Source organism: Colletotrichum karsti, assembly GCF_011947395.1.
Source record: "Colletotrichum karsti strain CkLH20 chromosome Unknown Scaffold12, whole genome shotgun sequence".
NCBI classification, from domain to species: domain Eukaryota; kingdom Fungi; phylum Ascomycota; class Sordariomycetes; order Glomerellales; family Glomerellaceae; genus Colletotrichum; species Colletotrichum karsti.
Window position 1 is genome coordinate 184694 of NW_024065912.1, and position 25690 is coordinate 210383.

General features: G+C 53.3%; 7 protein-coding genes across 7 annotated transcripts; 6 read left to right on the forward strand and 1 right to left on the reverse strand.

The window, feature by feature from the left end:
• Window positions 1-615: 615 nt before the first annotated feature.
• CkaCkLH20_04462 (uncharacterized protein) lies at window positions 616-1407 on the forward strand (the record flags this gene model as incomplete). The annotated part of the gene is made up of 1 exon (XM_038887181.1): window positions 616-1407. One exon carries the CDS (start codon window positions 616-618, stop codon window positions 1405-1407), a length of 792 nt encoding a protein of 263 aa, XP_038747347.1.
• Window positions 1408-1625: 218 nt separating this feature from the next.
• Window positions 1626-4718, reverse strand: CkaCkLH20_04463 (uncharacterized protein; the record flags this gene model as incomplete). Its single annotated transcript, XM_038887182.1, has 2 exons — window positions 1626-3108; window positions 3163-4718. 2 exons carry the CDS (start codon window positions 4716-4718, stop codon window positions 1626-1628), a joined length of 3039 nt encoding a protein of 1012 aa, XP_038747348.1.
• An 8017-nt stretch (window positions 4719-12735) lies between these two features.
• Window positions 12736-13596, forward strand: CkaCkLH20_04464 (uncharacterized protein; the record flags this gene model as incomplete). The annotated part of the gene is made up of 3 exons (XM_038887183.1): window positions 12736-13125; window positions 13187-13249; window positions 13306-13596. 3 exons carry the CDS (start codon window positions 12736-12738, stop codon window positions 13594-13596), a joined length of 744 nt encoding a protein of 247 aa, XP_038747349.1.
• A 1863-nt stretch (window positions 13597-15459) lies between these two features.
• Window positions 15460-17334, forward strand: CkaCkLH20_04465 (uncharacterized protein; the record flags this gene model as incomplete). Its single annotated transcript, XM_038887184.1, has 2 exons — window positions 15460-15638; window positions 15879-17334. 2 exons carry the CDS (start codon window positions 15460-15462, stop codon window positions 17332-17334), a joined length of 1635 nt encoding a protein of 544 aa, XP_038747350.1.
• A 593-nt stretch (window positions 17335-17927) lies between these two features.
• On the forward strand, window positions 17928-19399 carry CkaCkLH20_04466 (uncharacterized protein; the record flags this gene model as incomplete). Its single annotated transcript, XM_038887185.1, has 2 exons — window positions 17928-18024; window positions 18090-19399. The coding sequence occupies 2 exons, from the start codon at window positions 17928-17930 to the stop codon at window positions 19397-19399; spliced, it is 1407 nt and encodes a 468-aa protein (XP_038747351.1).
• Window positions 19400-21839: 2440 nt separating this feature from the next.
• CkaCkLH20_04467 (plasma membrane low affinity zinc ion) lies at window positions 21840-23000 on the forward strand (the record flags this gene model as incomplete). The annotated part of the gene is made up of 1 exon (XM_038887186.1): window positions 21840-23000. The coding sequence occupies one exon, from the start codon at window positions 21840-21842 to the stop codon at window positions 22998-23000; it is 1161 nt and encodes a 386-aa protein (XP_038747352.1).
• Window positions 23001-23703: 703 nt separating this feature from the next.
• CkaCkLH20_04468 (40s ribosomal protein s19) lies at window positions 23704-24744 on the forward strand (the record flags this gene model as incomplete). Its single annotated transcript, XM_038887187.1, has 4 exons — window positions 23704-23736; window positions 24198-24261; window positions 24329-24634; window positions 24692-24744. The coding sequence occupies 4 exons, from the start codon at window positions 23704-23706 to the stop codon at window positions 24742-24744; spliced, it is 456 nt and encodes a 151-aa protein (XP_038747353.1).
• Window positions 24745-25690: the final 946 nt, after the last annotated feature.

Here is a 25690-nt window from a genome sequence, read left to right on the forward strand (position 1 = left end):
GGCTCTTTTGCAGCAATCCATCTCTCTCTGTAAATGAAAGCTAGCAGCCGAAGTCCAAATATTTCCTCATTTCAACCTGTCTGTCGATATATTCCGGAGGCTACTTCACCGTCATTGCCAACTCTGCTCGACGAATGCTTGTTATGAAACTGGGGCCACAATCTCTTAAGGATTTCACTGCTCTGTGGTGCGTGCAGTCAACTTGCTCATGCCAGTGCAGCCTCCCCAACCCAACATTTTGCTAAGAGGCGGGAGTGTTGTTTGTTACATAGTGGGAAACGATCAACCAACGACGCAGCGCTTGTTTTACCTTCTTGATGTTTTTCCGAGCTTCCATGGGGTGATCGTGTTCGGTCTTTTGCTACGAGACGCTCCTTGAACGATGTGCCTACCCCGATTTCAGTCTTCTACTAAACCATTTTAGCTTCAACAGCACAGAACAGGTTCCAACGGAATGTGGCTGCCTATCCTGATTAATCAGCTTGAGAGGGCAGTGAGACGGCACCATCCACCAACGGACCCCTTGATTTCTCGATGTCTTCTTTTCCACGCATCAGTTTCTTCCTTACATTTCTCTATTTCCAATCTTCCATCCGCTCCGAAAAACGTCTGAAGATGCCCGAACTCGAAAATGTCGGCTATTCGCATGAGGCGACGATCTCTGACATTCGCAAGTACTACCAATATCTCGTCAGCATGTATCTCGACGACTCCATGGTTGTCGAGCCGCCTGAAGGAGGCTGGCCACACATCACCACGGAGACTGCGAAGGATCTGGGCAAGTCGGATGAAGTGATCAAACTGCTTCGCCATTTGCCCTATATCTGCAGGCCTGACGACGGCCGGGACATGGCTCAAGGCGTCCCCGGGGGCTACTTCGCAGACTGGGCCGCGGAGATTAAAATTGCAGGTGAAGAAAGAAATGGATTCAAGATTGTCAGGCAGCTTTCAGAAAGCTCAAGCTTGGCGGGAAAAGTCCCGCCGCACGTCATCGGCCTGACGATGGGCGCCCGCGACACTCCCATTTTCCTTCTCGACACCGAGCTCGGGGTCGTGTATTGGTACGAATGCCCCGGCGAAATCAGGCACGACTCGGAGTACGAGCAGATCGAGGACGATCCTTACGACTATGCGCCTGAGGAAGAGGCCGAGTGGCGAGCTGAAGGCGGTAACTGGGCCATCCCTGACTTTTTTGAAGAGTTGAAGGCACATTTCCGAGAGCTTCACTTTGTTCCGGTCAACTCACGAGAAGTCAAAGACATTTGGACCATATTCCATCCCTCAGAGAAAGCCTCGCTGGAGATGATACGGGGTATATACCGCGAGCATCATTGGCCAGATTTGAAGAAGTTTGACAAGTCAAAGTGTCAACAGGCATTACAGGCTGCTTTCCCGGATAACTTTTAATCACCCTAGGGGTCAATAGCTGTTGGGACATCAGCCCTTTCGCTTTTTATATCTTTTCATGAGACTAAGGATCAATATTTGCATGTAATTAAGAGTAGAGATGCATCCAACACTTTTTGTGTCGTTTTCGGCATCCAGTGCTTCGCGCTTGTGCAGAACCAAGCGTTACTCGAGTCGGGATCAACTACACGATATTGACTCCTGACTACTCTAGTCTTCTAAGCAACGCTAAGCTCGAAAGTGAAATCGAAAGGTTCCGTGTAGCACTTGTACTCCTCAAACGGCCTCGGTCCAACAGTCGCCGACCCAATTCCGTGATTATCGTAATCCAGGTTTAATATCGTCATGTCCAGAGGCTTCAGATCGTGAGGATGCTTCGCGGCATCCAAGTCGAAGGGCATGTACCGCCGGGCAGTGAAGCTGAAGATGTCATCCTGGGGTCTCCTCGCGTCGAGAGTCACATCACCGTTGCCGATCTGCACCCACCGCAGATCTTCACGGTTGCCGTTCTCTTGCGGGTAGTCGTAGTACGTGAAGAGGTCATCGACGCTCGACTCATATCGCCCGATGCGGCAGCCTTGCTTCGTGTCCTTGTAGTTCTCACCAGGGCCGCGACCGAACCACGCAACGTCGTCGAATTCAACCGGGAGAACAGCCATGAGACCGATGCGGGGGACGACTTCGGGCGTGTTGTTCCCAACAAATTCGCCACGAGCGTGCACTTTGAGGCCGGTGGAAGAAGTTGTGTAAGTGAGCTCAGCCTCTGCTCCCCACTCAAAGACTTTTGGTGCGACTCGAACTTTGTAGTTCACCGTCAGGCCGCCATCAGCTTCTTGCCATCTGACATCGCGGACTTGGGTGTGAATGTAGCTAAGCCTGGCCTCCTCCCAGATAGGTCCGTCACCCCATTCTGACTCGTCGTTTTGTGTCTGGGCTCGGTAGAAGTAAAGTTCTGGCCCGCGTTGGAAGATGTCAACGCCGTTGATGTTCCAGGTGACGTTTCCTTGGAGAAGGTCGAAGTCAAAGGAGGAGTCGCCATTTTCGACCTTGAGGTGCGTCCTGTCTTGCTTGAATTCCAAGCTATCTGACTGCCGAGTCTTAACGGCAGGAACTGCACGTCTTGTCCAGTTGGTAGAGGCTGGGGCGTTGAGGTGAAGCTGGTCCCACGCAATGATATGGCCCTTGTCTGCCCAGACGGTGTCGTTCTTTAGCGCAAACTCAACGGTAACCCACGCCTCGCCGGAAACGCTAGAATTGCTAGTGGGCAGGGGAAGAGTCCGCTGTTCTCCAGCTGGTACGCTTCCAAGTCCCAAAGGGCGAGATTCAGTTGCATCTTGCCCGTCCTGCACGACATGCCAAGACGCGTCAAGTTCGTCAACGTCGAGGAAGTCGTAGTGGTTCGTAATAACCATGTGGTGGCCATCCTCTGCGAGGACCACTGTGATTGGCTGAATGGCCTTGGTATACTCGATAAGTGATGGCATGGGGGTGTGATCGGAGAGAGTGAGGCCGTCCATGATGAAGTCGGCATCATTAGGCTCGTCACCAAAGTCACCGCCATATGCGTAGAACTCGGTGCCGTTCTCTTCCTTCAGAAGACCGTGATTGCTCCACTCCCATACCAAGCCTCCTTGAACGAGGGGCTCGGCGCGGAAAAGCTCAATGTACTCTTTGAGACCACCAGGCCCGTTACCCATGGCGCTGAGAATTGTTGTCAGAAAAGCCTTGATAAAACCAAAGTACAGATTGACTTACTGAGCATATTCGCACAGAATGAAAGGCTTGTCCGTGTGGTTGCCAATCCACTCACGCACAGTCTTCGGAGACTTGTACATCTGACTGTACATGTCAACTGATGTTGCGTTCCGATCAGGCTCATAGTGGATGATGCGGCTGGGGTCGCGCTGCTTGATCCAAGTCGTCATAGAATGCAGGTTGCTTCCATAGAAACACTCATTTCCAAGCGACCAAATAATCACAGACGCATGGTTCTTGAATCTCTCGACGAGCTGGTAGGCTCTGTCGACGTAGGCTTCCTCCCAATCAGGGTTGTTCGAGGTCCACTCAGCCGACTTTTCGTCCGTCTCTTCGACCTTCCCGAACCCGTGACACTCCAAGTCCGCTTCAGAGATCACATAGAAACCAATCTCATCCGCTACATCGAAGAAGTCTGGATGGGGGGGCTGGTGGGAAGTGCGGATTGTGTTGATGTTGGACTGCTTCATGCGGATGAGGTCTGCCCTCATGTCCTTGTATGCAACTGTGCGACCTGTTATATGGTGATGCTCATGTCTGTTGACACCGTAGATGGTGATGGGCTTTCCATTGACATGGAAATTGGATCCCACGATCTCAACACGGCGGAAACCAACTTTCTGGCCGATAGTGCGACCGTTAAAGGTGATGAGAACCGTGTAGAGTTTCGGCGTTTCGGCGGACCACAGATGGAAGTCTTCGCCCTCGAGAGTGTTTTGATAGATGTCTGACGATGACCCGACCCTTTCGTCAAGAATATCACCGCTAGGAGACAGGAGTTTGACCGTCATGTTCCCTGCGTCACCTTGAACTGTTGCGTTGAGCCTGATGGTGCCGCCTTCAAACGAGTCCATGATATCGGTGTTTACCTGATAATCCACGATGGTGGAACGAGGAAATGGGATGAGGTAGACATCTCTGAAGATACCTGACAGCCACCATTGGTCTTGATCTTCGATGTATGAGCCATCGGACCATTGGTAAACGCGAGCGGCGAGTGAGTTCGCTTCGCCGGGCGTCAGGTAGTCGGTGATGTCGAATTCGTGCGCGTTCCGGCTTCCTTGGCTGTATCCGACCTCCTCGCCGTTGACCCAGACGTGGAAGGCGCTGTCAACACCCTCCAAACGAAGACGAATCTGATCATCACTATCCCAGTCTTCAGGTATCTCGAACTCTCGCCAGTAAGACCCAGTAGGGTTGATGTAGGAGACGTTCGGTGGAGTTACCGGGAAGGGATAGTCGATGTTGGTGTAGTGCGGGTGGCCATAGCCCTGCCGCTGCCACATACCAGGGACCTCGATGTCGTCCCAGGACGTCACGTTCGCCGTTTCCCAGATAGGTGCTTCGAATGGACTCTGGTCATAGTGGAATTTCCAAGTGCCGTTGAGACTTAGGAACTCGCTCTGGTAGCGGTCGAAGGACAGAGCGGCATCCTCATTGGCATAAGAATAGAAGTGGGCGCGCGGGGCCAGAGTATTGCGATGAAGGACGTTGAGGTTCGTCCAGTCGGGCAAAGAGCCCGGGAAGGCCATGCCTGAGATGAGGTCCATGGCCATGACTGGAAATCTCGGGAGAATGTTGTCTATGGCTTTCTGCTGGCCAGTCTTCGCAGGTCTCGCGGAAGATCTTAGGCCACCGCCGTAATAACCCCGCCATTCTTATATCGTCACTCATAACCTCGGATACCTCCCGGTGACTTACAAAAGCCCGGCTGGGCGCATGGCACGATCATGCTGCTGCGCCAAGAGACACAAGTTCCAACTACTCCTCCTTTGCGCACCTATCGTCGATTTCACAGCTACTATGGTTCCTAAATCGCGGGGTTCACGTGGGCGGGTATGACGACTATGAGTTGCATCGCGGATAAGAAATTCTCGTTTATGCGGTGCTGTGTGGAAGTTGAAAGCTGGGCAGCGGGGAAAACCATCAAAATCTGGGTCAAAATATGCATATTTCCGTGATTTCCCCGCAATCAATGGACTGATGAACGTCGTCCGGTCCCGGCACCCCCGCGATCGACATTGAGGCGGGGAATGGGGCAATGGAGTTGTGTTCCGGCGGTCTCCATAGATGATGGAAGGCATCGTTTCGGTGCATCAAGCCGCGAAGCACGGCGTGGTATCGTCGCAGCCGGGCGATTTTGTGTGTTCTCTTTAGCCATTCCATTTAGGTTCAAGTATCTTGGTTATTAAGTGAATGGATTGTTTCGACCATGTCCAATTTCCATATTTGCCAGATGAGAAGTTGTGCCATAGCAAGGGGTCTCGCGGCATAGTCGTACAGCTATCCGACTCTGTTTCTAGCCCCCTCCTCTCCACTCGCTATGTCGTAGGCGTTTCTCCTTGCAAGAACTTGGCGGGGAGCCTACATTTCCTCAGAATCCTCCGATCTCCGGTTTCAATTTGCCCTATTCTCGCGGCAGCAGCTCTGCCCACACCACATGTTTGCCAGCCTCGCGGTTTTCGAATGATCTCGAGTGACCAAGAGAACCATCTTTCGAATGGGTTTCTCACTCATCTGCGACACTTTCATCAGGCGTATATAGCTCTGTGTGATCATTCAGATAGTTAGCTGGCAAGATCCCATCTTCAGAGCCTCAAGCGCAGTTGAGACGTTCGCCACGTGACAGCAAAACAGAGATAACAATGGATAGAAACTTACCTTCAGTTGTGGAAGAGATGCTTGGGGAACCAACAGCAGTCTGTGGGTCGAATCTTGCCAAATCCCTCAAGCTTCTCCCGAGTAGACACCACCAGGGTGCGGTATGTCTTTGTCTAGGAGACGGGATAATGATTGCATGATTCTTTGCCAAAGCTTCTTCGATCTCTGCCAAGATATCTTCAAAACCGCAGGATACTTCATTTTCGAGTATGCGACGAATTGCCCGATTGAGGCTGGAAGACCCGATGTCGCTTATGCCACTGCCAGAACTCAATAGACGTTCTCGGAGTCGTTCCTCGTAATACGGGCTGTCCAACAGGTTATCGTACGACTGAATAGGAATTCCTTTCTCGTTGTAGAGTCGACAAGGCTGTTTCAAGACGTGCCAGCCGAATTCCAGCTTGTATCCTCGACGTTGGTTCTGCGCGATCGACAAGACTTGCTTGAACTGTCCGGAAATCAGCTGCTTCGCCCGCGCAACGAAAACACCCAAGATTCGATCTCTTCCGCCATCGAAGGTTGCTAGCAGCCTGTTTATTGTCACCGGGCTTTTCAGACTTTGTAGATCATCGTATGCAACCACGACAACCGCGCGGCGATTGGAGAGGTGAGACCGAATCAACCGTGCATAATTAGCGAGCGTAGGAAGATCCTGAACGATCATAGGAAGCCGGGGTAGGTCATAATCGTTTTTGATCGTAGTTTCGACGCGAAGAACGTCAGCGGCGGTGAGATCCCCAAATTCCGTTAACTCCATTATTGCTCTGCTGAGTAGAAAAGTGAAAGATTCTTCGAGATATGGTTCTTCCTCGCTAATTTCGTCACAAATGCGCTTCATTTGTGTTTTCTCGGCCTCAGGTCTGTTGGTGCACGGAAGAGCGGAAATCTTCCAGGCCAGTAGGCCACGCGGACGATGGAGCACAAACTCAATGGTGAAGCCATGTCCGAGGTACTCCTTGGGTATGGCGATTCCAGTGATGGTCTGAATAGTCGTTCTTTTTGCCGATTCAGACTCGCCGCAGATAATAATCTTTGGGAGGTCAATATAATGGTCTAGCCCTTGTAAGAAGAGTGATTGGAGAGCCTCGAGGATGTCATGAGCCTTTTGGGATTGGGAAGTCATTGTTGGAATATCACTTGTTTCTGAATGGCTGACGATGAGTTGCTTGGAAAGGCGATGAAGCGCAAATGCATCGTCTGGATCAGGGCCCAAATTTTGTGCGTAAGGCCGGTGTGTATTAGTTTGGAGGGGCCAGAAGCAACAATGAAGAACGAAATAATATTCAAGCCAAATCTCAGCTCTATTATTGGAGGCGTCGGCTGGGGATAAAAGAATTTCACACCCATCCACACATGTACCAGCTGAGCCTACCAAGTCCATCGATTGGGCTCGTGCGGGACCTAAGAAGTGTGTTGATCTCACGGAAATCCTCATCAGCTCCAAACTATGCCCATCAACCACATCCCTACAGTGAAGGGTGGAGGCTCAAGGTTTGTTGTTTTAGACTTCACATGCGGGAGGCCCGCCAAACATAAGTCTAAGAGTATGTAATTTTGATCTGATTAGCTTTTGGTCCAGGCAGCATGGTGTCGGGTGATACTCGTCGTCCTCCCTCAGTGAAATCGAAACATATGGAAGAGTCTGCCCTTCGGCCACGGTGAAACTCTACAGTAATGATGACACGGAGCATATCTCATCGGACGTGTCACTTACACATCACATCATACTTCCATATCACTGCTATGATATCAAAGAATTCAGAGTTCACTTCAGAGGACTATTTGACCACCTAAAGATTTTCGTGATTTGTCGCAGTGGCTCTCGTCCGTTTGTCAAAAGCTGTTACTCAAACATACTGAATGAGTCGCCTAGCACATAGCTACCACTGAAATACGCATTCTCCTCCGTGATGTACAATTCGATCAATACGGCAAGGTTAAGGCAGCAATGTCAGCTACTACGGTGATTTCCTCACTCTCCCGTACTCAACTATTCTCAAACCCCGATCACACTCTCTTCAGGAGTGCACATAATCGTCAAAGTAGAGACGCTGTCGAGGTCGTCAACACAAGAGCTGTCGGTCGGGGTAAACATGTCTAGCAGAAACTACCGTTAGCTTGCGCATTAACAGGAGGGCCAGTGTACTATTCTAGCAATAGAGATGACGAGGATTTTCTTTGGGCCTGGTCATACCTTCTGAAGTAGAATCAGTTTGGGCCCCAGGATCAGACTCTGTAAACTTCAAGAAGTCCTCAAATGCAGCGATTCTTCTTTCCAAATTCTCGCGTTTCTTTCTGGCGATATCCTGATCGGCGTCCAGTAATGTAGTACATTCCATCAGCCGACAAATATCTTCGTCGCTTGCTGCAGCAATATCTGAACTAGTGAAAATACACGGAAGCTTTTTTGGGAGCGCAGTCTCCAATATTAGGACTCGAAAGTCAGAGATGAGGCTCTGAGCACAAAGCTATTGGCATGGCGGTGTTAGTCGCTTGTTCATGTCATATAAGGTTACGTTATGATCAGCAAACTGAGCTAGGGGTAAACTGACTTCTTCTTCTGCTTTCAACTGAACTTGTACACAATCCCGCACTTTGCCGTTTGCGTAAGCAACAATATTCGTGAAGAGCTCGGAGATCCGAGAAAAGTCAGAAGCGATGTATTTCGGTGGGTTGCTGAGTACATTGGGCCCGAAAGCTGCTTCGAAGTGGCTCGCTATGTCCGTCTTCTCAGCCTGCTGCATTTCTCGGGCCTTCTCTGCTCTGTGAGGATGACGTGATGCCTGTCGATAAGCGTTGTGCCGCACAAGCACTCCATCAATCTCTTCGCGAAGTTCGGTTTCGAGACCTTCAAGCTTCGGGAAGATGAAGTTCCGTAGGACTTTGGCAGAGTCGCTCGGCTCAAGCACACATCTGATGATCTCTCGCGCTGTGTTGTGAATCGCTTGGAGGACTTCTGTGAGTGTATCGTGGACAAGCAAGTCCCAACCGTCGCCGAACTTTCTCGGACTGAATCGAGCAATATCCTCTCCCAGCCATTGATCTCCTCGCCCCTCGTATGCAGACGCTGCACTGCTGTGCCTCTTCACCGGCGTCGTCAGAAGGCTCGTTCGGTTTTGAAGGTGGTGCGGTTGGTCGAGTGCATCGCGAAAATTCATAGCCAGGCGGCCCCTCCGACTGTTCGCCTTCATGATCCTCTCGAACATGGCGAATATTCCACGAAGTACCACATGAAGATGTCGATAGCAACACTCGAAAGATGAGGAATTCATCCAATCGAAAAAGTCAGAACAGTAAGTCCCATTGATGGCCTGTCCCATCAAGTCTGAAAACATTTCACTCGCCTTTAGCAAGTTTGATCGAAGGGCATAAATGTCGTTGAGGGATTCAATCTTGGCTCGAGTGTCGGTCAGATGTCTCTGGACATTCTCCCGGATGAGAGGCACGCAAAAAAGAGAGTGAGGTCGAAAAAGCCGCTCATATCCAATTCGCATGGGTCTCACCGTTGGCACGTTCGATGTGGATTCAGAAAACTTCCGTGCCCAGTCGGCTGAAGCCATAACAGCAGGTAGTATTCGCTTCTTTGAAGGATCGGCCCTCGCGGCCACCAGAAGGAGCACTACTGGACTCATTTGCTGTTTACCAGGTGTAAGAACCGGAATCATGTAGCTTTGGGGGCTCTTCGTGTATCGATATTGCATGCCTTCGAAGCAGCGGAACTTGGGACAGGTTTTCGGGTGAAGACGAAGTTCCGGTAGGTGCATCAAGCTGACGAAGGGAAGCCCTGGCCCCAGTACGTCGATTCTGACGACATCCTTCACTCGACGTCTTTCGGTGGAAGTACAGTGAGCGGCCTTATTCTGATCGTCGGGGACAAGACCGAGAGTACGTCGAGCATCATCGAGAAATCGTGCCAAGTCGGTTTCTCGAAGAGGAAATGTGCGCTTGAAGGCTTCCAAAACCTCCACTTCTTGGGCTGATCTTGCAGCCGACGGCGTGATGGTGATTTCAGCCACAGCTTCGCTGATCCACGGCTTCGACGGACGGATGTTGAGCTCGAGAAAGAATTGGTCGCAGGAGGATTGTGGCGGAAAAGAGACGCCGCAGAGGTCTCCCAAGAGACTCACTCTTTCCGTTATGGGCCATCCGAAGAGGAGCAGTCGTGGTAGGTCGACGTAACGATCGACTCCGGCTGCTCGGAGTTTGTCGATCGCACGCAGAAACTCATTTGAATACAGGACTTTGTCGTACATGTTGCGCCTTGGTAAGGAACAAGAGATGGTAAAGAACAGAGTAGTCGTTGTGCCGAGAGGATTTCTTATCGGTATCGGTTCGAGCTGTGCTTAGGAGCACTTTTGTAGTACACAGAGTGCTTTCCCTGAATCATAGCTGATATATACAAGGCAAAGCCTGGTGAAGGAGCAAAGCTTGGTAGTTTTGAACTTTCGGTAAGTTCGACGCATGATTGCAGTCTTGAGACTTTGGTAAGTTCATCGGATGTGAAAAGGCAATTGGAAGGTTTCGATGATCTGACTACGCGCTGAAAACCGAAATCAGATCATAGATGAAGTCTTGGTATGACATGCGATAGGCTATAGCCAACGTCGTCTGCTGAGACATCACCACAGGATATCCCTTCTTCGTTTTCTCCGCAGGGCCCCGGGAGGCTCAAGGCAGAGACCTTGGTGGCTAGTGAACTCATGAGTTATCAGGCATGTCATCTACATTCTACGGTACCAGGCCAAAGTTTTACCCCCTGCCCAGGTATTCCGCCATAAGATATTTAGTGCAGTATATTGCTCTTAAGCAGGTATATAGCCACTTGAGACTGGGGCTCATATCTTCTAGTGGGATCTTAGGGTGTGCGATACTGTGGCTAGAGGTTAAACTAACTGGTTATACCATAGTTCGCAGTCAGTAAATCAATGATGCGTTCCACCGCACAGAACAATCCGCGTCCTCCTAGATCCGAAGAGACAGGAACAGAACCAGGTAATGCACCGGCAAAGCTCGAACTCGTGGCCTTCAAGGCGGTCAGAAGTAATGCCGCGAAACCAACCTTAGCAAGAGTCATTCATAATGTTACAAGACCAACCCTCAACTGAGCCACGGAAGCGTCGTGATTGGCCAAACAACATTACCATCACTCCCAGCTGAGCTGACCGCGTCCCTCGGGTTGTGGGAATCCAATGATGGGCGGCTCTGCTCTGTTTGCGGGGAGGTGGGTCGTAAAGGACCGATACAACATGTCGGGCAGCAACAGCTGCGTCCGAGTCCGCTGTGCCGAAAAAGCTTGGAAGACTTTGGCTTCGACTTGCATATGCACGAGGTTGGGGTTCTCTCAAGCGCCGAGTCGTCTCGTCAGCCAATGCTTGACGAACGGTTTGCAACTCCACGTTCTGGGGGAGAGGGCGCCGAGAACGCATGCTGTTTCTGTGACATCCAGTTGGCTGGGGCTGGGCAACTTACGACGAAGCTGAGGGAGGGGCACTGGACTCGGAAACTCACGGAAAGAGTCATAAATTAAGGGACAACGCATGAGATGAGGAGAAAGAAAAAATTTCTCATGGCACTCGCAATTCGTCTTCCGAGAAGGTGAAGGGTTTGAGGCATCATGTGGTCTCCGTCGGAGGCTTTTTCGCTGTTTGAGCCGGAATTCCCTTAGGTAAAATGGGGGTAACGAGAATAAGCCAGCACCGCTCGGATGCCCCCTTCGCCCACACAGTGCAGTCCGACGACCGCCCATCTGTTGAGAAAAAAGCACTCAGATGGGGTTCCTGCGAGCTTGCGAGAGCAGGAGTGAAAATTTTGACTTTTTTTCTTCCTGTTTCCATGTTTTCTCGTGATCCGAGCCTGCAATGGCAACATCGGAAGTCGACTTACACGTGTCGACTGACGGCTTTTACGGCGATGCTCGGAGCGGGGCGGCGTGCGCTCCCAGGCAAACCCTTCCGGAATAGGAAATATGACCCTACAACGACGGCGGCGGCCGACTTTCGCTTGCGGCGGGGCACCGCGCGCGTAGCACAGCTTTGCAAGTGGTCGACGTTCGAAGTTCGGACGGGCCATCGGCCGAGTTTTCTTATCTGATCGGAGCGCGAGGCTTTTGATTCGCGGTCCTACGCGCGTGATGTACCTATATATAAAGTCCGGGGAAAAATCCACTACTAATAGCTAGCTGCGTCTCCGATCTCGAAAGATAAGATAACGTTCCTAGTCTTCCTATCAGACGGCAGATAATGCGTTTTTGTTTTATGCAGGGCGCGGTCGACGCAAAGTCGATAGCCCAGCCCAGAATGGGCAGCCAAGACGCGGCGGTCGACAGAGAAAGAGACGGTCAGCAAGTTCACGTGGACACACACGCCCAGCGCAGGAGGAGGAGGGCAGTGCCAGACTGGAAACTTACCACGCCATACATCCTCTCACCCTTACACTCACCCCTCCGAAATCGCCCGGGGCGGTGGACGGAGTCCCGGGTTGAGGACGAATTTCCAATGCCTCGATTTCGTGACTAAAAGTTCCATGGGGTTGCCGTGCCCCCCGCGAGGGCCTCATGACTAGTTCACCCCAAGTGACCGATTGCCGGAGATAATGTGGGAGCACCCCGATGTTAGCCGGAGCCACCTTGCCGGCCCTTGCGGAGACAGCTCTTGAGAATAGCATATCTGACACCGTGAAACCCCCGTCACCCGAGTATCATAAGAGACTACCGCCGCGCGCACCTGACTTGGTTTCACGGCTCTGCTCATCTCTCTTTCTCTATCTGACATCTCTCGCTCAGTCTAAAGGATCTGCTGCATCCCTCGGCCTCTCATTCTACATAACATTCTACATAAAGTAGCAACCAACACAACAGAAACACCAAGCTTCCTTCAACGCCACCTCAACATCATCATCAACAACACCGTCGTGATGGGTTCCATGCCTGCTCCGTTGAGGGTCGCCATCCTGAAGGCGTACGACATCGAAGAGCCCAAGCACAGGGGCATGGTCCAGTCCTTCCGCGACAACGTCCGCCGCTGCGTCCCCGACGCCATCGTCGACGCCTACCAGCCCATGAGGGACATCGCAGAGCTGCCGGACCCGGCAAGCTACGACCTCGTCATTATCACCGGCGGCCTCAGCAACTTGTGCCAGGCGCCCTCGTTGTTCGAGCCCTGGGTCAGCGTCGTCCTGGAATGGATTAGACAGACCGTGGCGACACAGCACATTACTAGGACCAAACTTATGGGAGTCTGCTGGGGACACCAGGCTATTGCTACGGCTTTGTCTGGGACTATTGGAAGCTTCGAGTTCCCGAGGGTAAGTTTTCACTTTCCTCTGATGTAAACCTGTCTCCGTTGAAACTAACCATCTCCGACAGGTCGGCGTAGAGGAGCTCTCTCTTAACAAAGACGGACAAGCACTGTTCGGAAAGGATAAACTTGTAAGTCTCCCAGGTTATGCTGTAAGCAGAAGCGCAATACTAATAAGTTATTCCAGAAAATTACAAAGTTCCACAAGCGTTTCGTCAAGGACGTGCCGCAAGGCTTCAGACCACTGGCCGCCGACAACGAGATCCTCTACGCCGACTCGGGCCTCATCCTGTCCATGCAGGGACACCCGGAGATCCAAGGCGAGCTCGCGCGGCAGCTCTTCGACTACGACGTTAAGTATTACAGCCAGACGCTGCCGACCGAGGAGGACCTCCAGCGCTACTTCGCCGGGATGAACGACAGCTTGGAGGACGGGCAGTTCATCTTCAAGAAGGTCACGGCGTGGGCGGCTTCGTGAACGGGGCGCCGCGGGTGCAAAAGTAAATAAATCTGATTCTTGGTGTATATATTTCACAAAAGTAAAAGTAGTATATGGGTTCAAAAACGTTTCGGTTTCTTCGGCGTGTTAGTAGTGTTCTTTGCCTCGTATGTTCCGCTAGGATGTTCATGGGGCAGATCACTTTGGGCAGAATTTTGACGCGCAAGATTGAATTTTCTGAAATGATCAGATGCCCCAGCTCTTGTTGTACGCGTTTTGTTCGAGCCCTGACTTTACCTAATGAATATCGGAGTCGTTGAGGGTTCCCCGGATCTATCCACCTTTTCGCACATGGCTTGCGGAGACGCTTCACGAGTAAGTCAGAGTTGCCCTCATTGGTCCTTGACTTGGAGGCTTGGGGGGTCCAATCACAGTTAACGCAGCTCCCTGTAAGGCTCTCGTAAGAGCTCGGCAGTGGTCTCCTGGGTGACCTCAGCATGGAATATGGCAACTATACCAACCTAACACTATGATAACCACCATATATCACTGTTCGCCTGAGAAGATGAGAACTCGGAGTGAATCTTTGAGCTAGGAACTCGGTGAGAATTCCTAAACTCTCATATTCGTATATTGTCGAGTGCCTTGAACCTAAACTATTGCAATTCCTATCTGCATTACGCCATAGATATATGGTTAAATATGTTGCTCAATGAGAGATCCTTCTCCCTTCCTTTCTTTCTGAGGGAATTGTGGACTGTCTCCTTCATAACTCGGCATAACGAAGATGCATGCGTTGTATAAACTTATCCGTTTGTGCTCGAGTATGTCCGGTTTTCCTACCCTAACTTGCGGACACAACTATCATTTAGGTGTTCAACAGTTGCAATTGAGCTCACTTTTCAATCATTAAACCAGATGAGAGTCCATGTAGTCACAACTGTGTCAGTATTCAGTGCCGACTTGAACTGGGGTGTTATCAGAAGAGAGCCTGGGTTCCACAAACTTGCATCCAAACAACTTGAGCAATTCCTCAATTAGGCAACCGGCTCACAAGTCATCATGCAGCTAAGACAGGGAATCTTTTAATCCCCAGCACGTGTATCTGGAGAAGCCCTCTTTCATTGCTGGAAATATCCACGTGGGTACTATACCCGCCGTCAGGTTTCCGTGTCAACAAGAAGCTAAGCAGAAAAAGTCCACCAGACACTGGAGGGCACACACCGAATCCGGATCGCGGGGTCCAGCCGGCACCGAGGGTTTGGACCGCTGCCTGCCCTTCTCAGCCGTGTTTGGAAGGCGTTGCTACTCATTGATAACAAGCGACAAGGGCGAGAGGGGGGACTTATCCGTTCTCGCGCCCAGGAACGGCAGACGGGAGCACGCAGAGGCCATCGCCCACACAATCACACGTTATCGGTCACAATTCCGAGCCAGCGATGGGAAATTAGCAGCGCCCAAGCCAGGAGGAAACTGACGCACCTCACCGAAGAAAGGCCAATTGCAACCCTGTCATTTTCACTCGCGAAGTGGACTGCGCGCAACCAACAGAGCTCACGATTGGATCGCATCTCGCGGGTGAGGGGCCGGCAGCTCTTGGCCGAGGTGGCCGGGGTCATCCGTAATCCGGGCTCTCGTTCCCTCCTTGCCTCCTCCCACCCCTCGCTCCTCCTCCGACTCTTTTCTCTCCCTGACATGATTTCGAACAATTTAAAGACAATTTTCCCTCCTTTTTTCTTGTCCTTCTTTACCGCCAGTCGTTTTGTGGAACCTCTGCGTGCTGTCACATTTTCCCGGCCCCCCTCCCACATCACTTTCTGCGCGATCTTTATCAGAAGATCTATGTAGTGGGTTCATGTTTCACTGCACGGCCCTCCTTGCGCGCGCGCACCGCCGGCTACCATGGCCAACAGTCAACCCACTACTACCACTGCCGCCACCAGTCGCGACCACGTCGGGCGTGACGAGGAAGTTTCTGCCGAGGAGCGCGAGAGCAGCGAGCGGGAACACCAGCCGGGCAACAGACCCGTGAGGAAGAGGAAGGGGACTACGCGCTCTCGCGAAGGCTGCTTGGTCTGTCGGTAAGCCATTCCCGTCGATGAAAGTTGCTATGCAAATGCTTCTGTCCAACCCCTGAAATTGGGGGTCAATGGGCGAGTGGGGGTGAAAAAAAAAAGAAGAAAAAAAGAAAGAGGATCGCGGCATCGGAGAAGAAGAAGAAGAAAAAAGAAGACACCAAGAAAGAAAAGAAGACACCAAGAAAGAAAAGAAGAGAAATGTCTCAATAATGGAAAGCTGACTGACGTCGCGCGAAAATCAAGCAAGAGGCGCGTCAAATGCGACGAGACAAAGCCAAGATGCAACAACTGCGCCAGGCATAACACTGATCAGGAATGCATCTGGCCGGACCTGTCGCGGCGAAGCGCCATCGTGGCCATCGCGCCGGCGGATCCGTTGCGGCCGGCGCTGAACGGCTCGATCTCGCGCAAGGACAGCTGGGCCGCCCGGTCGCTGAGCTACTTCCAGTACAAGTCGGCGGCCGAGTTCGCCGGCTACTTTGACGAGCAGTTCTGGAGCGTCAACATCCTCCAGATGGCCCACGCCGAGCCCGTCGTGAACCAGATGCTCATCGCCCTCGGCGCCCGCCACGAGGCCTTCCGCAGCGACGGCCCCGTCGAGGACCCCGAGGCCATCATGCTCTGCCGCCGCGCCGACCACGAGTACGTCAAGGCCATCACCATGTTCCGCGACCACGTCGAGGAGCACAAGTACACCCGCCTCCACATCACCCTCACCTGCTCCGCCCTCTGCATCGCCTTCGACTGGCTCCGCGGCGTCGACGCCGAGGCCAACGTCCACCTGACCCAGGGCCTCAACACCCTGTCCGAATGGATGTCCGGCGAGGTGTCGGTCCACGGCGGCACCGCGTTGGACTCGCCCGAGGGTCACTTCATCCGCAAGTATCTGAAGCCCATCTTCATCACCATGGCCCTGCAGACGAGGACGATGCCGAACCCGCCCAAGATCCCCTTAACACTAGTCTGCGCCGAAGACGGAAACTTTACGAGTTTCGAGACCGTCACCGACGCCCGCGACGCCCTCGTCTTCCTCCTGGCATACCTATTCCCATGGGTCCTCTCCTACTACACGACGAACGCGAAAGTCAACCCGTCACTACAGCACGACGTCCACTCACAACTGCTCAAGTGGGAGCGCTGCATCGAAGACCTGGTCAGGCGGAACCCCGACATGGACAGCGATCCGAGGTTAGCCATCCTGAAGCTTTGGCACATCAGCGCGAAGCTATTATTCTTCGGGGAGAACGCGCAGAGCGAGCGCATGTACGACGCCTTCATCGACTGCTTCGAGGCCCAGGTCGTGCTGGTCGAGTGGCTGAACGAGCGGTCCGACATCCCGCAGTGCCGGTTCTCCGTCGACATGGGCGCGGTGCCCGCCCTGTACTACACCGCCGTCAAGTGCCGCAACCCGGGCATCCGGCGGCGCGCCATCGAGCTGATGAAGAGGTGGCCGCGGCGCGAGGCCGTGTACGACAGCCTGGCGTGCGCGGCGCTGGCGGAGGAGATCATGAAGATCGAGGAGGGCTTGGAGCAGGGCAACGTCGTGGCGACCGAGGCCGACGTCCCGGGCCACGCCCGTGTAAAAGGAAAGATCTGGTCGGAATGTTTCAGGGACGATATGGGACAGAGGGTCAACCAGCTATGGGTGAAGCGGGAAGGTGACGAGGACTACAGCGAATTCAGGATAGTGAAGTGGTGATATTTTTTTGTTAATGTGTTGTAAAGTAGTTTTTAACATTCCTTAGGACTTTTTCTCTTTTGTCTAGAAGAATACCTTTTGATTCAGCAGATAGCAAACGTCGGAACACAGAACGACTGAGATATCACAACGTTGGTGCAGCTTTTGGTGATGTTTCTTTTTCAAGGTCGCAAAATAAAACACATCGAAATTGCTATGCGACCATAGACGATGACAACATAGCAAAAATGAGCATAAATCGTATCAGAATCATATGGAGAACTCAATTGATACAAAACCATCTTGAACCAAACTTTGTGGCTTGCATGTCGGCAAATCCAGTGTCATTCCCAAGCCGTTGAATTGTCAGGAATAATCCGGCGGAAGGAACCCAAGGTGGCTGTAGAATGAATTATGTAATCATCCAATGCTGTCACTGGCTGCCCCACCTTCTCACCAGCAATCTGGAAATACCTAATCCGCACTCAACCGCAAGACTGCAAACCTGTCTTCAACAACACCCAACAGCCTCGCCACACCTCAGCAGATGCGTTTGAAACAATAGCGAGAAAGAGCACGTTGCTCCGTGAAGCACTCCGGAACGTTTGCCCAGCATGCGCGACTTCATGGACTACGTATCGCACGCATTCGACCAGGCGACGGGCTGGAAGCGCGTCAATTCGTATACGAGGCTCAACTCGACCTCAGATGGTGCGTCACCACATGCCTCGCAGCCGCGCAAGCAAGATCTACTGACTGACTCTCCTGTTTTTCAGCTCTTCTCAAGTTCGAAACCCCAGAAGGCCTGTCCCTCGCCCTCTCGTCGCTTGCCACATCCCACTTCGCGACCTCCTACCAGCTCGGCTCTGTAGACGTAGTCGACGGCACCATCTCCTACCTCTACTCTTCGGTCCCTCTCCACACGCATCTAACGCCGAAATCCGACGCGATATCCCTCCAAGAGTATCTTCGCGCCTACCGCCCGCTCGCCGACCTCCGCCGACCAGACTCGACGTCGTATCCTCTCTTCAGCCCAGCCAACCCATCGCTGCTCTTCGGCCGATTCTACCTCCCCGGACGTACCCTCGAGGCCCTCGCAATCAAACGCTTGTCCCCTTTACTGCAATGTCAGGTTGCCGCCGTGTCGAGTAGCCTCCTCAAGAATGGCGGAGTGCTTGTAGGAACTGCAGAATACGACGTAGGCAAATACGCAGTGGAAGGCCTGACCAACTCCGACGGCGGGGTGCTGGGTATCAGAGGGGTGTACAACTTTGGCGGGGACGCAGAGAATCTCACGCCGTCGCAGTCACGGCCCGCCGGGCGTGCGAACGGAAAGTCCATCGAGGAGCGCATCTACGGTCGCTTCACCACCGGCGGGGAGCTGTATTACGGCATCTTTAACAAGGTTGTTGGTGTGAGCGTGGCAGGGCGCTTCGCAACGCTCCCGGAGCACCGCGGGACGCCCCTGACGGCGACACTCACCGTGAACCCCATCATGGGCCACATCACCGCCACCTACGCCGTCGTGGCGGGCAAGCACTGCAGCCTCGCGACGCGCATGGACTTCAACGTGTACAGTTACGACAGCGCGTGGGTCGTGGGCATGGAGCTGTGGCGCAAAAACTTCTTGAGGCACGACCTGGACCAAGCGCTCTCGGCCGAGAAGTTCGTCAAAAAGGAGCGGAGCTTCCAGGCCAAGCTCGACTGGAAGCTCGACGATCCGGCACCCGAGAAACCGAGGCTGGTACCCGTCAAAGACGAGAAACGGAAGGAGGGGCCGAGGGAACGCAGCTTTCAGGCGAAGATGGAGTGGAGATTGGACGATCCTGCGGTGGATGAGAAGAAGACGGAGACGAAGACGGAGACGAAGACGGAGACGAAGACGGAGGCGAAGGCGAAGACCGGCGCGGTAGACGAAGAATACAGCAGCGTCATCAAAGCGCGGATAGACGATCAAATGAGGATCGGTGTGCTCTGGGAGGGGCGGGTTAAGAGTCTCCTCTTCAGCCTCGGTAGCGCCATCGATTTGCGCAAACTCGACTCCCCGTTCAGGACGTTGGGCGTGGAAATCCAATTTTCCTCGTGAGCCAGCGAGGAGACCATGGACTTTACGAGGACATCGATATTACCCGATACGACATAAGCTCCGAATGTACGGCCCCAATACCCGATTCTTCGGTCGACGGATTCAGCAGTACGGGGCGTAGAGGATGGTGGCATGGCTGCTGAGGTATGCAGCAGGCTACTACTTGCCAGGATCCGACGTCGCGGAACTGGGTCTTCTGGGCGCAGCCCGAGGTGCCACCGCTGGAGTTGGCGCCGGGAGTGCTGTGTTGACTGCATGAATTGGAATGAAGGGATGCGACGTCGCCCACGCCGTTCTCGCATTAGGACATGACCACGCAAGAGGACAGGGGCCAAAAGTTCCCGAGTATCCATACCGATCCATACGACCGTCCTCGAACATCGAGGTCATCTCTCTGAGATTCCTCCTATCCAGGCCCACGATGAGGGCAGATAGCCGGCTTGGCTAAAGCTTGAACGTCGATGGGCATGACGGCCAAGCTTTCTTGGCGATGGTCGATCGTCCAGACGAAGACCTCAAGGCGGCGGCCATGCTCAAAATAACGAAGAAGTGGATATTGATTAACGACTGTACATTAAGAACTCAAACCCAGGAAAAAGGGCATGACGGCGCAGATGATGGCGAGTCGCAACATCGCTGGTGCACATGCGACTGGCTCATCAATAGACATACCTTAATCAAAGACAATCCAAAATAGTGTTCTGCAATCAACAACCCGCGGCGTGACCGAGATAAAAGTCATGGCGTGCCACTATATCAGCTCTGTCTCGATTCAGCCAATGCCGTGCGATACAATGTCGGTCACAATCAATAAGACGCATACAAGTCAGTCAGTCATGGGGTCGTGGTAAGAAAGACTGGATGGAGACTCGGCCGACTGACCAGGTTGACTTGCGCGGGAAAAAAAAAGAGACATCAGAATGAGAACCTTGATGGTTAAACTAGTGCGGAGAACCTTGATGGCCAGCTTGCGCAGCCAATCACGGCCCTCACATTCTGGCTCGAGAATCCGACGGCGTGCGGCGGGCACAGCGGGCTAACGCGTCCGAGCAGGGATCCTGCCGGTTTCAAGCTGACAGCTGCGCTGGAGAACATCCAGTTTTTGGGGGGTTTTCTGTTCTTGATGTCGCGAGGGATGCGCCGATGAAGAGAGTTTACAGAGTTTTCTTTCATGTTGGTATTGCGGTTTATTAATATTAAAATGATTTTACTACATAATGAGATAACTATATCTAATAATAACTGTGAACAAAGGGTGTTCTGTTGATTCGAGGTCAAGAATACCTCGCATATCCGTGCCATACTGCAGGGGGTGTCTCTCGCGGCTCCCGTCCTTGATAAGGGAAGCGCGCCTGTGAGGTAAGAGCCAGGTGCTAAAGTGGACCGCAACGTCCAACGTTGGCCATCAAGGTTCTCATTTTGTTCGATTTTGCGCTCGCTGCTGCTGGGTCGGGTCGTGGGTGTGTGTGTGTGGCCGCTCTGGTCAACAGTTCCTTGCTTCTGACCTTTTCTTGCCGTGACCGTGAGCAAAAAAACATCCCAAAACTGTTCGAACTCTATCTTGAGACGATTATTTTCTCTTTTTTGATTATCTCCAGGGAACATCTCAACTGTAAAAGTTCGGCTCTTCCTGCCTTACTTGGCTTCACTTACTGCTGTTGTTGCTCTGCGAAGAGTAGTGTTCGACTCCATCTCCCGAGACCTACCTGGACTGCCTCCCTCCATCCTTCAAAGAACCACGAGAAATACCGGCGAAGACGACGAAATAAGATCCTTCTCCTCCCGTCGTCTGCAAGGTGCCGGGTTTCCCGACCTTTTTGTGGTTCCGCCGTTCCTCGTCGAGTCTACTGGGACCTTTGCCGTCGTTACCTTTGCCGTTAGCGGTGGGTGTCTCCGTCGTCCTCTTATTCATCTACGACCCCCGCGACCGACGACCATCCGGGTTCTCGACGTCCATCTTCTTCCGCACACGTTTTCCCCCCTGCTCTTGGCGCATTTTATATACAGAGCCTCATTCCCTCCCAGCACTGGAGTCCTTCTACCAAGACGCCAAGCTGCGAGCCAAGACCTGCGAGGATCCATCCATCACGACCCAAGATCTTCCTGTCCCTTGTGCGCCTCTTTTCCCCCGCCTGTCCATCGACGTCTTGGACGTATTCGGCAATTTCTGTGTCACCAAACTCGCTGCAGAGTACACGCACCCGCCCACGGCACTTGACCCATCGTCTCGGGCACGCACAGCTTCTGAAGCTCTCCCTGGTTCGGTATACCGTCATCAGGTACCTCGCCGTAGTCGCCTACTCGACTGTTCTGGACGTGTGCGACCTTTCGCGACTCAGACCAGTCTGCATTTCCCTCAGGGTGCCCAGCTGTCTTGTTAAAACGAGGACGCTTCTCCACCACATTACGGCACTCGCCAGAAAAAAGCAAACAAACCAAGATGAACCCTCTGCAGATTTCGGCGGCGAGGCTCCTGGCCGCTCGCCAGGATGACGGCGGTGCCGCCGCGGAAGAGGCTACCAACGCTTGCGGTGCCGCGGCCATCGACGTGAGCAACATGCCCCTGCGCATCGCCTCCATCTTCATCATCCTCGTCGCCTCGCTCCTCGGTGGCTTCCTGCCCATCTTCCTGGCCCGCACCAGCAGGATGCACGTCCCTAAGATGACCTTCTTCATCTTCAAGTACGTTGGTACCGGTGTCATCATCGCCACCGCCTGGATGCATCTCCTCGCTCCCGGTGTCGAAGCCCTGCACAATGAGTGTCTGGCGCCTAGGCTCGGCGAGTACGACTGGGCTTTCGCCATCGGCCTGATGACCGTCATGGTCATGTTCCTGATCGAGATGGTCGCCTCCAACGTGAGCTCCGGAGCCTTCTCCCACAGCCACTCCGGACACGAAATGAACGGCACCGATGTCCCTATTAAGGTCAAGGACCAGGGTGCCGACCAGACGAGCGCGAGCGAGGTCTGCCCGCACGACAACGGCGATGCTGAGCGGGGCGCCGGCTTCGTCGACCCCAGAAAGGTGCCCGGACTTCCGGACGACGTCAGCTACCCTCCCGGCGGACGCGACCATCTCGGCCACGCCCGCGACCACGTCGAGGGAGACAGCCACACCGGTCTCGCCGGCCAGCTGACGGCCATCTTCATCCTCGAGTTCGGTGTCGTGTTCCACTCCATCTTCATCGGTCTTGTCCTCGCCACCAGCGACGAGCTCGTCGTTCTCCTCATCGTCCTCACCTTCCACCAGTTCTTCGAGGGCCTCGGTCTCGGCTCCCGTCTCGCCGTCGCCCACTGGCCTGCTCACGGAAAATGGTGGCCGCACATCCTCGCCTGCATCTACGGTCTCTCAACCCCCGTCGCCATCGCCATCGGCCTTGCCGCGAGACCCAGCAGCGCGGAGACTCAGACCCTTGTCAACGGAATCTTCGACTCTATCAGCGCCGGTATCCTCATGTACACCGGTCTGGTTGAGCTGCTGGCGCACGAGTTCATGTTCAACCCTCAGATGCGCAATTCCCCGCTCAAGATCCAGCTGTTCGCCTTCGGCTGCGTTGCCCTGGGTGCCGGTGTGATGGCCGTCCTGGCCAACTGGGCATAGACGCTTTGATGGTTGCGGTGTCCGTTACGTGAGCTTGACTAGACTTGAAAAAATAGGATGGGATATTGGATATGGGATATGTATGGGTTTGAGAATGATACCTGGGTCCTATGACCTTGCTCGTGTTGCATGGCGCAAGAGACTCCCGAAGTAGGCATTTTGCATTTTTGTTGCGAGAGGAGGACCGGGCATATAATAATGATTATTGACAGAATGAACGCGATCCAACACTTGCATCTGTACCTCTATGCCTATCCTTGCCGCTGTTATCAGCTCTAGTACTGCGCTTGTTATCCATTGTCACTGCCCAGGTATTCGACCAGGAACAATAACTGAGGAGTACATAGTAGTGTTAATGAGAAAGATATCACCTTCAAGGAACATAAAATCCGAACCCCTCTTCATCTCGGCGCCCGGCCTGCAGAATTCCCCACCACGCCGGGACCCCAATCGGTACTAGCGCAGTCACTCAGCTCGGTGACCGGTGAGCCTTGTCAAACCAGATCCACGTGATGACACGCACGGACCCCAGGGCTTTCTGCCCTGGCCGCGAATCCCAGGCCCGTTTTGCAAACCACCAAAAAAAATCGCATCGCGAACATCTCCGTGTATCACGTTGACCGATCTCATCGCCAAATTTCCCCAACCGCCCAACGCCGCACCCATTTTTCCCTCCCCAACCCCTCAAATCAATACCGCAAAAATGGCCGGTGGTGTCTCTGTCCGCGATGTCGATGTAGGTTCAAACCGCTATCCTTCCTAGGCCCAAGCCCGAGCGAACATTTTTCCACGAAAAAAAAAAGAGAAGAACCTCGAAAATGGATTTCTTCTATCCAACGCCACGTCTTCTCCGATGATACCGCGCGACTGTCCTCCTCTACACAACGGCACGAAGCTTCGCCATCGACCATCACCCCATCGCGACCACTACAATCTTTGCCATGTCGCATTTCCTGGCGACAAGAGAGAGAGAGGCGTGTATGTGTGTGCGTGTGTGAGCGGGGCAGGCTTCGTCCATCCGAGAGAGGGCAGTCGACGGCTAGGAGATGCGCGTGTGCATGGAAAAGAAAGGAGATTGCAACATCACCAATTCGAGGGGGAAAATCAAAACACACAAAAATGGAGCAGGCGCGAGGGAGTCGAAAGACTTCTGATGACGGAATCATTGCTAATTGGTGATTTTCTCTTCCCGAACAGGCGCAAAAGTTCATCAACGCCTACGCTGCGTTCCTGAAGCGTCAGGGCAAGCTGCCCATCCCCGGTATGTAACTGACTGATCCTCCTCACCCGCGAGACTATTACAGCTTGCTAACATCCCGTCTCAAAAGGTTGGGTCGACATCGTCAAGACCGGCCCCGCCAAGGAGCTCCCTCCCCAGGACATTGACTGGTTCTACGTGCGCGCCGCCTCCGTCGCCCGCCACATCTACCTCCGCAAGACCGTCGGTATCGGCCGCCTCCGCAAGGTCCACGGCTCCGCCAAGAACCGCGGCGTCCGCCCCTCCCACCACGTCGACGCCTCCGGCTCCGTCGACCGCAAGATCGTCCAGGCCCTCGAGAAGATCGGCGTCCTTGAGCAGGACGAGGAGAAGGGTGGCCGCCGCATCACCCAGTCCGGCCAGCGTGATTTGGACCGTACGTTTTCGCGCCTGTCTCTTCCAATTGACCAAACTCGTGCTGACATTCCCTCAGGTATCGCCCAGACCACCGCTGAGGCCGAGGAGGAGGAGGAGGATGACGAGTAAATCATTCGTTTCTTCACCACCACCAAATAAACAAATACCCCAATCATCAATTGAGCCCTGCTGCTTGTGTGGTACAAACAAAAATGAGGGTTCACGGAAACGGGACTGTACGGCATGACAAGAATTTCAAAAAGGGGACAGGGCACTTCGGGTTTTTAGGCGTCTGAAAATGGATTTGCACAACGGGTTTTCACGATTTCAAAGACTACAACGGTTTTGGTTTGGCAAAAACCCTGACCAACGTTCTTCTCTCCCGAATTCAAGTTCCACGTCCCCCGTCTTCCAAACCCGGGCGTTCATGATATCGTTCTATTCTTGGCTGAGTATGTAATGTGTAGCGCCCCCCTCTGCGGCTCATGAATTTATGCCCCCCTCCCTCCTGCCTCGAGACTTTGCTGTCGTGATGTCTGAATTCGTCCTATTTCGTCTCGTGTCTTGGTGTTGATAGTGATTCTTCACGTGGGACTCTCCAACGACACACAGATGATGCTTCATCCCATCCCATCCTATCGCGCCTTCCTCGCCTGACCTCCTTCCTGAGCTTGATGAACTGCTAGCGCGGTCGTGAGCGCCACCGCCCACCTTATATGAAGCCTTTCAGAGCATCGCGAACTTTCGAAACCTCTCTTCAACCCATCACAACCACCACCTCTTCACCACGCACCCACCCCACCCCCAACTTCCCTCTTGTCACTCCACCATCTATCCCTTCGCGTGTCGAAGATCAATCTTTCTTCCCTCGTATCACAACGACTAAGCTCGGCCTCGCCTTCCAGTCGCAACTCTACATCACACGCCCCTCTCCTCGAGTTACCACAGAGCGACATCTATCCCTCTTTTTTTTTTCTCTTCTCGCCCTTCGCTTCGGCGCCTCGATTTTCTTCTCTGTCATCGCTGCGTGGAGTGACCTGCCTCTACCCCTTCCTCCGTCACTCTAGTTCAAACT